General features: G+C 36.2%; 2 protein-coding genes and 1 non-coding gene across 4 annotated transcripts; 2 read left to right on the plus strand and 1 right to left on the minus strand.

Moving 5' to 3' along the window:
* The first annotated feature begins 1419 nt into the window (after positions 1–1419).
* Positions 1420–4232, plus strand: LOC113869014 (phospholipase A1-Ibeta2, chloroplastic-like). The gene has a single exon (XM_027505098.1). It carries the CDS (start codon positions 1526–1528, stop codon positions 3143–3145), a length of 1620 nt encoding a protein of 539 aa, XP_027360899.1. The 5' UTR covers positions 1420–1525; the 3' UTR covers positions 3146–4232.
* On the plus strand, positions 3435–3507 carry TRNAE-CUC. Its single transcript has one exon. It is a non-coding gene; the product is annotated as a tRNA-Glu (tRNA).
* A 1388-nt stretch (positions 4233–5620) lies between the features above and the next one.
* LOC113868670 (monooxygenase 2) lies at positions 5621–8103 on the minus strand. Of its 2 annotated transcripts, none has more exons than XM_027504474.1 (6): positions 7761–8103; positions 7522–7668; positions 7363–7436; positions 7078–7240; positions 6524–6752; positions 5621–6133 (listed from the first exon to the last, which is right to left on the minus strand). In XM_027504474.1, exons 3-6 carry the CDS (start codon positions 7425–7427, stop codon positions 5625–5627), a joined length of 966 nt encoding a protein of 321 aa, XP_027360275.1. In that variant the 5' UTR covers positions 7428–7436; positions 7522–7668; positions 7761–8103; the 3' UTR covers positions 5621–5624. The 2 variants fall into 2 exon arrangements, with proteins under 2 accessions (XP_027360275.1, XP_027360274.1); XM_027504473.1 differs by having other exon boundaries at positions 7363–7428; positions 7761–8071.
* Between the last annotated feature and the right edge of the window lie 4556 nt (positions 8104–12659).

The raw sequence follows: 12659 nt of genomic DNA on the forward strand, positions 1-12659 counted from the left end.
TTGGTGGGGGCAAAATGAGTTAGTTTTTTAATAACTCAACCCACTATGGTGGATTCAGATATTGAGTCAGATTTGCTACTCACTTTTATGTCTCTATTACCCGATGGTTGAGCTGCATGCATATATATATATATATATATATGTGTGTGTGGGGGGAGCAAAGTTTCCTTTGGAACAGAAAAATAAAAAATAATAATAATAAAATGAAAATAATAATAATTAAGCAAAATATAATAAAATTGAAAGAAGAAAACAAGGTGTACGTCCAATGTAGGACCATGAATTCAACGGCGCATCCGGCGGCATTCTCAGGTAGTCCAAGCCATGTTCGTATACACTTAAATGCTTTAGGGTGCAATGCAACAATTTTCTTGATATTTGGCTCTCTGAGGGTGTTGAATGAGTAAGGATAGGCCACCAACACATAGCTATGACAAAAGGAAACATGGTGTGCTTTTATTCGTGTCTGGGTTAGAGTTTTGGCCTTTGACGAAAGTATTTGACTTGAATTGTTCTATGATCATCTTACGTTTTCAATGTTCAAACTCTTCACTACCACATCATTGGATCAAAACTTTTGGCTTAACATGAAATGTCTAACTTATATGTTGCATTTTAGCGTTTGAGCTCACGAAAATACGTTAAAACGTCAAAGTGAAATGTTTAAATCAAGTTTCCTCGTAATTACGGTAAAAACCAAGTCGCATTATTGAGTCGTTTTCATTAACCGGAGAAAATATCACTTTGACACGAATAAAAAGATTTGATATTTTATGTTTATATTATTGATTAATCAAGTCAATATAACTCATTGTATTAACTCAACCCAAAAATATTTAATTGCTATTTTTCAGCTTTTAGCAAAAAAATTTACTTCAGTGTTTATGCTCTTGTGAATTATCATTCTTTTGTTGTTCGATTTTATGTAAAGGAATGCAGATAACATTTACATTTCAAAAATAATAGTAACTTTGATTACGATTACGAGTCAAACAGCACATAATTCAATTCTGATGCCGTTATCCTATCCCGATTCCCAGGGACAAATCAGTCATTTCATAGCAAAAGCGAGTGACAGCGTTACGCTGTGGTCGCATACTTTTATGGAATGAGACGGCTTTAATGGCAAATGCAATGGTCACACTCAAACTCCACCGCAACCCCAGACGCGGTCCACGTTACTGCCTTTCGCAAAGCCTTTTTTTTTGTTTTTTTCTTTTCTTAATTTTATTAAGAAACAACAATAAAAAATTGTAGACAAAAATAAAATAATAAGCAAAGTTAACGTATTGCTATCCCCCCTCCGTAATTATAACAAAAATCAATGGCAAAATTGGAAACTAAGCAAAGTACCAACTTCGTAGTAAAGACCCCCACCCCTTTAAATACACCCCATGAAGACTTGATCCATTCAATACTTGGGTTTCAAGCGCATTTGAGGACGCTTTCTTCACCTGTGAATAATTCTCCAAACTCATCCTCATTCCTCGACCTCAACAATCTTCTTCTTCATCAATTATTCACCATGATGCAGATCAGCTCCACCGTATCAGCTCACAACCTCCACAAGTTCCAAGCAATAAGATGCCCCAGTTTCAAGTTCAGATGCCAAGCTTCTTCTTCTTCCTTGAAACAACCCTCAAGCTTCTCTACCACCATGATCTCAACCGAGTCAAATCGGTTGCACCTCGCCAACCTCGACAAGCTCCTCGAGAATCAACAGCCTTTGGTTGCACCCACCCAACTCCACCACTATCACCACCCGCAAGAACCCATCAACAACAACGATTCAAAGGAAAAGAAAGGAAGAAGCTTCCTTGAAGGTCTTAACCTGGCTCGGCTATGGCCGGAGATGAAAGCAACGGAGGAAATGTCCCCGCGCCACCTCAAGCGCCTCCAGCGGTTGCTTTCCAAGACGGGGGAGTATTCTCCGAGGAACATCCTAGGCCGCCGGTGGAGAGAGTATCACGGCAGCGACGACTGGAAAGGGATGTTGGACCCTCTCGACGAGAATCTCCGGCGAGAGGTCGTTCGCTACGGCGAATTCGTGCAAGCCGCGTATCAAGCCTTTCACTCCGACCCCGCCATGTCAACGGAAGAGCCACCACAACCTCGGCACGTGGCGTTACCAGACAGGTCTTACAGAATGACAAAGAGCCTCTATGCCACGTCATCCATCGGTTTACCCAAATGGGTCGATGACGTGGCACCGGACCTCGGATGGATGACCCAGCGATCAAGCTGGGTCGGGTACGTCGCCGTATGCGAAGACAGAAGAGAGATCGCACGGTTGGGACGGAGAGACATCGTGATCTCTCTCCGCGGAACCTCCACGTGTCTCGAATGGGCAGAGAATCTTAGGGCCCAATTAACTGACATGCCTGGAGAAGACAGTAACGATTCAGAAGCCCAAGGCCAAGCCCAAGGAAAGGCCAAAGTGGAATGCGGGTTCATGAGCTTGTACAAGACAAGGGGGGCTCACGTGGCGAGCCTGGCCGAGTCGGTGGTGGAAGAAGTGAAACGGCTGGTTGATCTTTACAAAGGCGAAGAGCTAAGCATAACTGTGACGGGGCATAGCCTAGGTGCGACACTAGCCTTGTTGGTGGCCGATGAAATTAGCACGTGCTGCCCAGATATGCCACCCGTGGCAGTTTTTTCCTTTGGTGGGCCTCGGGTGGGTAACAAGGCCTTTGGCGACCGTGTTACCGCGAAAAACGTGAAAGTACTTAGAATAGTGAACTCTCAAGACGTGATCACTAGGGTCCCTGGAATCTTTGTGAGCGAAGAGCTTGAACAAAAAATAAGGAACTCTAAAATGATGGACATGTTGGAAGAGAACACGCCGTTGGCTTACTCGCACGTGGGAACTGAGCTGCGCGTGCACACCAAGATGTCGCCCTATTTGAAGCCCGATGCTGACATGGCATGTTGCCATGACTTGGAGGCTTACTTGCATTTGGTGGATGGGTTTTTGGCCTCTAATTGTCCCTTCAGGGCAAACGCCAAGAGGAGTTTGGCAAGGTTAATGCAAGATCAGAGTTCTAATGTAAAGAAGTTGTATACTAGCAAGGCCAAGGCCTTGACTGTCAATCTTACTAGACAGGGATCTATGTCTATGTCTAATTGTTTGCCTAGTCCATCTTAATGCAACTCAAATGTGAATATCTTTTTTCTCATCTTTTTTTCTTGTGCTTTATTTTTACTCACTTCCCAATTTCTCAAGCTACAAGGTCGCTTCATGTATGATGCAGAAAATAATTCTTTTCTGTTCATACCATACCAAGTTAAGAATGTCAAACTTTTCTCTTTGTTCCCTTCCAAGTTTATTCTCAAATTAGAGACCAAAGCCATTCATAACTACTTCCTACTCCTCTTCACAACTTCGTTTACACAATTTAAAGGCTAATAAGATTTATTTGCAAGAAGCTAATGTCTCTGTTGTAGTCTAGTTGGTTAGGATATTCGGCTCTCACCCGAAAGACCTCGGTTCAAGTCCCGGCAACGGAATTTTTTTTTTTGTTTTTTAATTTTCTACATGTGTAAAATATGAAGAAAAAACGGAGGCACCGACGAAAATGATTGTCCACTGCACAAACTCGTGTGGAAGTTGAAGACGAGGAGCACAAGCAGATTTGTGATGGGTGAGTGGCTGTGGAGAGTGCACTAATTGGAGATATTGGCGTGCGAACGTGGAAAAGATGATTGGAGAAAGTTGATGGAACGAGTGAGAGAGGGCATTCACTTCCCATCACACCCGTCTGTTTCTCAGTTCCTTTAGGTTACGTGGTTGTATTCTCGATAAATTACGTGAGCATCAATGGGTGGCTTGGTTTTGTTTTAAAGTTGTATTAAATATTTAGTAAAAAATATTATCTTAATAAAAAAAAACCTGTAGTTAGACAGCAAAAAGAAATTACAAACATATTTTCGGTATGTATTTCAAATTTATTTTACTAATTGGTACAACCACGTTCTTGTTGATAAATATCTTTAATAGTGTATTAAGGCAAGATTATTGTTTTCATGGACAAATGAAAAAGGTAAATTCTTATCTCATTAGAAGAAAGGAAATGGAGGTTTTTTTTTTTTGTTCAGTTAACGGAGAAGGAGAAAATAAATATTAAATCGCGAATTTGGTCTATGAATTTTAAAAATAAAGTCAACAATAGATATCCATAAACAATGCCATGTCATAAACCTCTCTTTGTCACCCACATAACAACACCATTACTGCATATTCAAAAAATGAAAAAGAACAAGTATTAAATTTTAAACCTAATTATCAAATTTCGGATGAATCCTATTTAAAAAAACGAGATTCTCCAAAATATAATTTAGACGGTACTAAAAAATTCAGATTATTTGTATAACACGTCTTCTCTATATTTTTTCCAACACCAATTGTTATTATTATTATTCTATCACGCGAATCACCTTATTTCAATTTTTTTTTCTTCTTATTAAAAGAGTGTTGAAATTTGTAGAATTTATGGCAGAAAATATGGCCTGCGGGCACCTTGAAAATGGTAATATAAAAAACTGGGAGGAAAGCGATATAGGAAGGAGAAAAGAAAGTGTGTAGTTTGAGTGATTGGGAAGGAGTTCTTAATACATACACACTATTTGCATAATTCCTAATTCCTATTCTCTTCTTATCTTTCTTTGTCTCCTTAGCGGCACAACATATGATTATGCAGAGGTGGTCGAGTGTTAAGAAAACATCCTTAGCGCAGGACATGGACACCGACCATGACCATGACCATGACCAACACCTACCCACATACGATCCCCTCTCCCACGTTGCCCAGAGAGACCTCTCTCGTCTCAGATCAGCCCACAACGCTGTTCATCTCATCCCTCTTCTCGTTCTTCTCTGCGCTATCATCCTTTGGTTCTTCTCTTCTACACCCAACAGTACTTCCATCTTAAAGGTTCCGCTTTTTTTCTCCTATTTTTGCAATTTTATACAATCAGAGTTGTTAACTGCTCTATTTTTTTACAGATTGCATAATTTGATGGATGAACTATTTCAGCCTAAGCTTCAACATGGAGGTCAGCGTATGCTATATTTTGACCTTTTCTTCTCTGCAAGTTTGAGTGAAGAAGACAAAACCAACTCTTTTGTTTTGTGATTCACTTTTTATTGTAGTTCAGATGAACCAATTTAATGCTAAACAAACAAAAGGATAGAAAGAAAATAGTGGTGTACCTACTAGCACTGGAATCTTAGAAATTTTATGAGGCGGTGTATTACTGTTGATTCAGAAATCAGAAGCCCTCTTCAATTTTGATTGTATAACAACTTAGTTGTTTTATTGCATTTGTTGGTAACGTTACTGCTTCCTGGTATGGTAACAGACTTACACTAACCAAAGCGATTCAACTTTTAATCTCTAATAATAGGTAAAAGTACACTAGGTAATTTCGCCAAGCCAATCATTATTAGGTTCACAAAAGAGAAAAGTTGATATAGATGTACTGCTTTTACTTGTTTAAAATGGAATTTTCAATACTTGCTTTATAAATTACTGTAATAATGAACATAAGCATTTTTCTTTACACTGATTAAATCAATATATATATTCTGCTGCCTCCATCTGCGCTGTGCTTGCCACTACTGTTCTTTATGATAGATTCTCACAAGTGAAATTTGTATGCTCCAACAATGGTCCTAGCCTGACTAGCTTAGGTATGACAATGTTGTTCCTAACAGAACAAACCAATGGATTCTCCCACTGCAAAATGGAACCCACAAGATTTGCACGTATAGTTAGTGGGAATACACGGGGCCATCTTTCAGTGCCATATGATCTGAAAGCTCCTTCGACAGATGGGTCTTCAGATTTGATGGCTCTAGCAAGCTTTTTAGCTATAACCACTGCATCTTCTAGTGCACAACAAGCTCCTTGGCCAAGATTTGGAGTCATTGGGTGCCACGCATCCCCAACCAATACAACTCTACCAGAAGCAGCAGTTGGACTTATGGCTGGCCAAAGCCACCGATCCACCAATGGGGTCTTAATGACCGTGTCATCTGGTGTAGAATCCATTATGTTTAATAACTCTGAAGGCCAATTTTTCACTAGTTCCTTAGCTTGCTTCTTCAGCACCAATGGATCAGTTATTTTTGGACCTGCCATTGAACATACATAATCATTTTTCATGACAAAAATAGAAGATGACATACATAATAAATTAAGTTGAAACTGCAACTATAGGCTCAGTGATTTAGAGGCTGTTTTGGTTTCAAAAAATGTTTTTTGTTTTCATTTTTTATCTTAAGTTTACATTACAAGACTGTTAAATAGTTTTTATTTTATTTCTTATTTTTAAATATTTGTACAAGAAATACTGAAAATATCTTCTTTTTTGTTTTTACGGTTTTCTATACAAATCTTTGAAATAAGAATGAAATTAAGGTAGCAATTTTGTAATAAAAAATGAAAATGAAAAATGAAAAAAAAATAAAAAATCAAAACAAACAGTCCCTCAAGTAACCATGTATATTGTTTATATTACGAACCTGGAGATGGAGCATTGAAGCAGATGAACCAGTAAACTTTGGTTGGAGAAACAGGAACAAAGCCAGCCCGCAACCCTCTTCCATAAATATAATTCACTCTTGGTCCATAAGGTTGTCCATCTGGATATGAAGCAAGACCACGGAAAGCACAATGACCAACGAACTTGGGCTCGGCAAACCCCATCCACTTAGCTATTGGCGATCGAATCCCATCACACCCTATCACAATCTATCTTGAGATTAAATTAATCTGTCGACACTTCGTTCCAACATTCAGTAGGTTCTTACTATAAGACTAATGGCGTGTTTGATTGGAGTTAAATTTACTCAAATGTGAATTCATTTTAATGCCAGAAGTTATAACTTTCATGTTAAAACAAGGTTTAGTGTGATTATCAAGAGCTTCTAAACACACACTAAGATTTCAATTACAGCCAATCGCGTGATTAACTAAATATATTGTATTTCATGAAACTGAACTAGTGATGAATGACGCTTAATGCATGCAACTAGAAAGTTTTTAGCTAAAAGCTAATAAGATCACAATGACTAACCTTTGCAAGCAGCTTAGACCCATCAACAAGTTGCAACAAGGTATCACCGTTTGGACTTGATTCAATCCTTTCCAATTGTGAAGAATATTGAATTGTATCTCGAGGTAATTGATCTGCCAAGGTTTCCAAAAGTACTCTCCTCTCCACAGCACGCACCTCTTGGCTGCAGGATAGCCCTTATGCATTTGATAAATTAACATTCAACCTCAATAAATCGTAACTAATGTATGTTGACAATGTCAAAAATAATGATAATAAAATTAAAATCCACACCATAGAACATACCTTTGATCCTCTTCTTTGAAATTAAAGGCTCGTAGTTCCCTCCCATCCTCGGACTTCACAACCATCCTGCACAACTGATATTATGAACCAGCTCAAGCTCAGCATTAAGCGAAGGATGAATTTTTTCAAATGGGTTCGTGTATGCATGTATGAATATACCCTTGAATTTCTAAGAATTGAGTTCTGAGATCATTTGCTACTCCAATTGAATCGAGTACCCTCCAACCGTTTTTGAAAAGGGTGAGTGAGGTACCACCTGTTCGAAGGGACTCTGCTTGCTCCAGCACCAGGGACCGAACTCCAAGCCTAACCATTCAACACATGCGTGTATCAATGAATGCAAGAAAATCACAGTGAATAAATAAATAGCATGGCTTTAAAGATTGAGGAGTTGCAACCTGTGAAGGGACAGAGCAGTAGCAAGGCCTGCGATCCCAGCACCCACGATCACGACATGTTCCTTTCGGACATCATCGGATTGAGCCTTTATGGGTTTGTATGTTCTGTGTCCTCCAATTCCATACCCCAACAAAGCATTGCGCGTGAACAGCGTTTTGCTGTGACAAGGCGTTGAGGTATTGGATTTTAGAAAGACAAAGGACGAGATTGTTGTAGCCATGGATGTTATGTTCAGTTCAGTTGTGACTGATAGTAGCCACGCTATACACAGTACAGTCATGGAGATAGGGGTGTGTGGTGTTCAGCCTTAGGCCATAGAAACTAGTGGTGGGGAGCATTTTTTTAAACAAAGAATAAATAAACAAAAGAAAATGCTAATAAGAATGGGCTCTTTTTTTTTAATATGGTATTTTTTAATAATATAAAAAAAATGAGATTTTTTGATTTATAACACGAATAAGGGATTTTATAAAATCTCGTTAATGACGTTTTTTAATTATAAAATATCAAATCAAATGAAAAATTTGTCAATGATAAAAAATTTGTCAATGACGATATTTAAAAAAAATATTATATATTTATAAAATCATAAATGACGATATTTAAAATTTTAAAAATTAATATATATATATATATATATATATATATATATATTCTCATTGGTGAGTTTTAAATATTTAAAAAATTAAAAAAGTACATAAAATTGTTAGTGACTATTTTTGGGATCCAAAAAATTAAAAGTAAATAAAAAATACTATTAACGACTTTTGGATGATATTAAATAATAATAAAAAATTTAAAAATTATCAATGACAACTTTTATGATATTTGTCTATAAATACCGAACTCTTTTTTCTTTGTAAATTGTAAAAGTAAGATTTTAGATATAAAATGAGCGAAGAGGAAACATTTTAGATAGAGAAAGTAAATTTATTATAAAAAAAAAATGAGTGTTTATTGATTTATTATAATGGTAAGATTATTACAAATACTTGTGAATGTGTGTTATTCAGGTGTGAAAGACCGTGTGTATATGAGAGAGAATGTATTATTTGGAGAATTGCAGCATTGGCTTACTAAAATATTGTATTGAAGTTTCCAAAGGCACTGGAAAGTATTGTTTATAAGTGTCTAATATCAATATTTGAAGGTTTCATACAATATCAGATACTTTCAATAACGAATGATGCTAATATTCTACAAATGTTTCAAATATATCAACAGCATTATCCGCCGACTCCTGCCATTGAGTTATATATATTTTTTCAAAGACATTCTAGTTAACATTGATGAAAAAGATGCTAAGGAAGCATATGCAAGCAGTGTACCAAACAAAGATGTAGAATGGATAAATGCTAACAATGAAAGTGGTGACTCTAACTCTAAAGGGGAATATGGAAGCGATGAGTTGAGTGAAGATGAAGATTTGGATGACGATGGTCATGATCAGGTCCATTTGTCAAACACAATGATTGGTCAACATCCATATGGGGAGTCACCTTTCATATGTTTGTTAAATCTTAATGTTATGCACGCAACTGAGTTTTCAGAGTATGCAAATTTAAGTATATCTTATTTTTTAAAATGTTGTTGATGAATTAAATTATAGTTTTTTAATTTATTATATTTATGTTCGCATTTCATCAATTTTTCTATTGTAAATAGAGACTTGTATGTTGAAAAGTAATTTAATGATAGAGATATTGTTATACAAACATTTAACTGTTATAGTAATGCAAACAGAGTGGACTACAAAGTGGTTGAGTCAGAACCAAATATGTTTTATTGTAAATGTGTGAGGTATGGAATAGATTATGGATGACTTCTTCGTGCTAGTTTTAGAAGGAACGAGTTTATTTGAGAGATTAGAAGGTACAACGACCCACACACATGAACAAGAGGAAGGATTTCTCAGGATCATACTAAATTAGATTTAGACACAATTGTTGAGTGTGATCCTTCCTTTAAGATAAAACTCGTTATTGGTGAAATTCAGTCTCAATATAGCTACACAACAACATATCGAAAAGCATGGATTGGAAAACAAAAGGTAATTGAAAAAGTTTATGGTCAATGAAAAGCCTTATTTGAAGCTGTGCTACAATGGTGTTTAGCGATGTGTGACAGTGTTTGAGGTTTCGTTGTTCAGTTGAATGTTGTCGATGCCTACTGTGCGAATGAGTTAGTTCCCAATGTTAAAATATTTTGTCGAGTATTTTGAACTTTTGGTCCTTGTATTAGAGCATTTAGATACTGCAAACCACTTGTGTAAGTTGATGGAACATATTAATATGGAAAATACAAAGATTTGTCGAGTATTCTGAACTTTTGGTCCTTGTATTAGAGCATTTAGACACTGCAAACCACTTGTGCAAGTTGATTGAACATATTCTCTTAGTGGCTGTTGCATAAGATGATAATCAGAATATTTTGCCAATTATTTTTGCTATTGTTGAGGGGGAGACTTTGGATGCCTGGTTTTTTTTCCTTGATAATTTATGCAAACATGTTGTCACCCAAGATAACATTGGTATAATTTTAGATCGACATAAGTCAATTAATGCAGTAATAAAAAGAAGCAATGGAGAGTGGGAACTACCGAAAGCCTTTCACATGTATTGTATTCGTCATATTGCAGTAAATTTTTTACGAAGATTCAAGGCTCCATACTTGCATAAACTTGTCGTTTGCATGGGTATGTATCACGACGTTGATATGTTTTAAATAAAAATGTTATTTGAATTAATATATATTTTAAATTAATTAATATGAATCATGTTAATTTTTGAAGGTTATTTAAGAACTGAACGTGAATTCAATATTCATTATGACAGATTACGAGAATGTGGAGAGGTCTACTCAAACTGGGTTGATGAAAGTTCCTATGAGAAGTGGGTTCTAGCATTTGATAGAGGCTATAGGTGGGTTCACATAACCACAAATATGGTTGAGTGCATTAATTCAGTGTTAGAAGTGCTCAAAATCTTCTAATCACTGTCGTTAAGAGCAACTTACTTTCAATTGGCTGAGTTATTTGCTCATAAAAGGAGTCAAGCATATGCACAAAGAAAGGCTGGACATATTTTCTCTGAATGTGACAACTCGATTACAATCAAATGAGTTAGGTATAAGAAACTTATGTGTAACTCAATTTGATAGACGAAATGAGAGTTTCCATGTTCAGGAGTTATCAAACATCCAAAAATATAGAATTGATCTCAGATGAAGGTACTGTAACTGTGGTGATATGCATACTAATAGATATCCATGTCGTTACGTAATTGTTGCATGTTGTAGTAAAAACATTGATTGGCGTGGTTATGTTGATAATGTCTATAAGATCAAGGAAGTTTGCTCAAGGTTTATAAGAAGGAGTTTGCAGTAATTGGGAATGAAAGCACATGATGTTGCTATAGAGGACCAAAACTTTGTCCTAATCCAAACTTAAAAGTGCACAATTAAAGGCATCCTACATCAACCCACTTTCTTAATGAAATGGATATGCGTGAAATGAGAAGGCCAAAACGATGTAGTCTTTGTCGAGTAAAGAACCACACTCGAAGGCAATGTGCTTATGCTCCAGGACCAAGTTCATGATGTGTAGTTGTGATGATGTAGTGTGTTGAACTGCCTATTTTGATGTAATTGTTTTTAATTTCATAGTGTTTTTGGTTGTTCAAAATATTTACTTATGTCTTGTGATATTATAATAAATGTTGTTTGAATTAGTAAATTTTTGGTTCTTATTATATTTTAATTTCATGAATTAATTAAAATTTAAATTAATAACATATAACAAATAACATAACACATATTTAATTACTAACTAATTAATAACAATTATAATAAACATAACCAAACAAATTAAAATAATTGATTAAAAATCCCATTACATAACGACGTGAACTAATTAAACAAAATAAAAGAACAGATAACATGACTAAAATCCTATTATATAACTCTTACATTATATAATAAAGTAAGCAAACAATAACAACATGACTATCCTCTTTTGCCCTTTTTCTTCTTGATTAGTGACAGATTATATCTATCAGGAAGTTGAACAAAGGGACATAATAAATGTGAAAAAAATCCTCTACGTCTTCCTCTTTTGTCTACATCATCATTCACACCCTGCTCCTCCTCCTACTCATAACCTTATGTTTGGCTGAATGTGCTATCTTGTTGTTTGACATCCCATGACATTAGTGGCAAAGACCATTCATCACCTGGTGAGAATATTCCTTGAGATACAACCTCATACTCTACTATCAGTGGTTGTGGTCGATACACATCCTTCTCATTTATTGGTGCTTCTTCTACAGTTGTGACCTCGTTTAAGTCAAAGCTACAAGGACGATTGCATTGGGAACTTTGACCTTCATCAACTCCAAAGTCATATGTGTACATAAATTGACCAGATATCACAGTTACACTATTACAATTAACATACCTCCTACCTCGAAATTCTCTGCTTCTTGATCCATCTCGACTATTCCTTATATCTACAGACATCCATCATTTTTGTTGAGGTAAGGGTTCGTCATCCCATTGAAATGAATACCACTGGTTCGTTTCTAGTGACCAATAATATTCATGATTCGGTTGAACTGCAGATGGTGGCATATTTTGATGTTGTATCGGTGATGTATCCATGGGAATTTCCTCAAGATGAGAAAGTAGTAGCTCGTCAGGGAATAGCTGCTGTTCAGGTGATGGTTGCTCCCTCTGTGGACATAATCATAACCAATTTGCTGCATAAATTGTGTACCATGTCCAATATTCATAAGAAGAATAATAGTTATTAACTGGCAATCTGTGTAAGATACGCTGATACCGATGCTCCCACATTATGACCCAATAATCATAAATGATTCTCTAGTTCTTTGGTTCTTTTA

Source organism: Abrus precatorius, unplaced genomic scaffold (genome assembly GCF_003935025.1).
Source record: "Abrus precatorius isolate BTA unplaced genomic scaffold, Abrus_2018 Scaffold6, whole genome shotgun sequence".
Taxonomy (NCBI): Eukaryota; Viridiplantae; Streptophyta; class Magnoliopsida; order Fabales; family Fabaceae; genus Abrus; species Abrus precatorius.

Bases quoted from the DNA above. Each gene is read 5' to 3' on its own strand.
- LOC113868670 (XM_027504473.1), bottom strand. From the start codon at position 8,041: ATGACTGTACTGTGTATAGCGTGGCTACTATCAGTCACAACTGAACTG. The intron at 7,669-7,760 runs GTTGCAACTCCT...TTGAATGGTTAG, and splicing joins ACTGCTCTGTCCCTTCACAG to GCTTGGAGTTCGGTCCCTGG. The intron at 7,429-7,521 runs GTATATTCATAC...TCAGTTGTGCAG, and splicing joins CAATTCTTAGAAATTCAAGG to GATGGTTGTGAAGTCCGAGG.
- LOC113869014 (XM_027505098.1), top strand. From the start codon at position 1,526: ATGATGCAGATCAGCTCCACCGTATCAGCTCACAACCTCCACAAGTTC.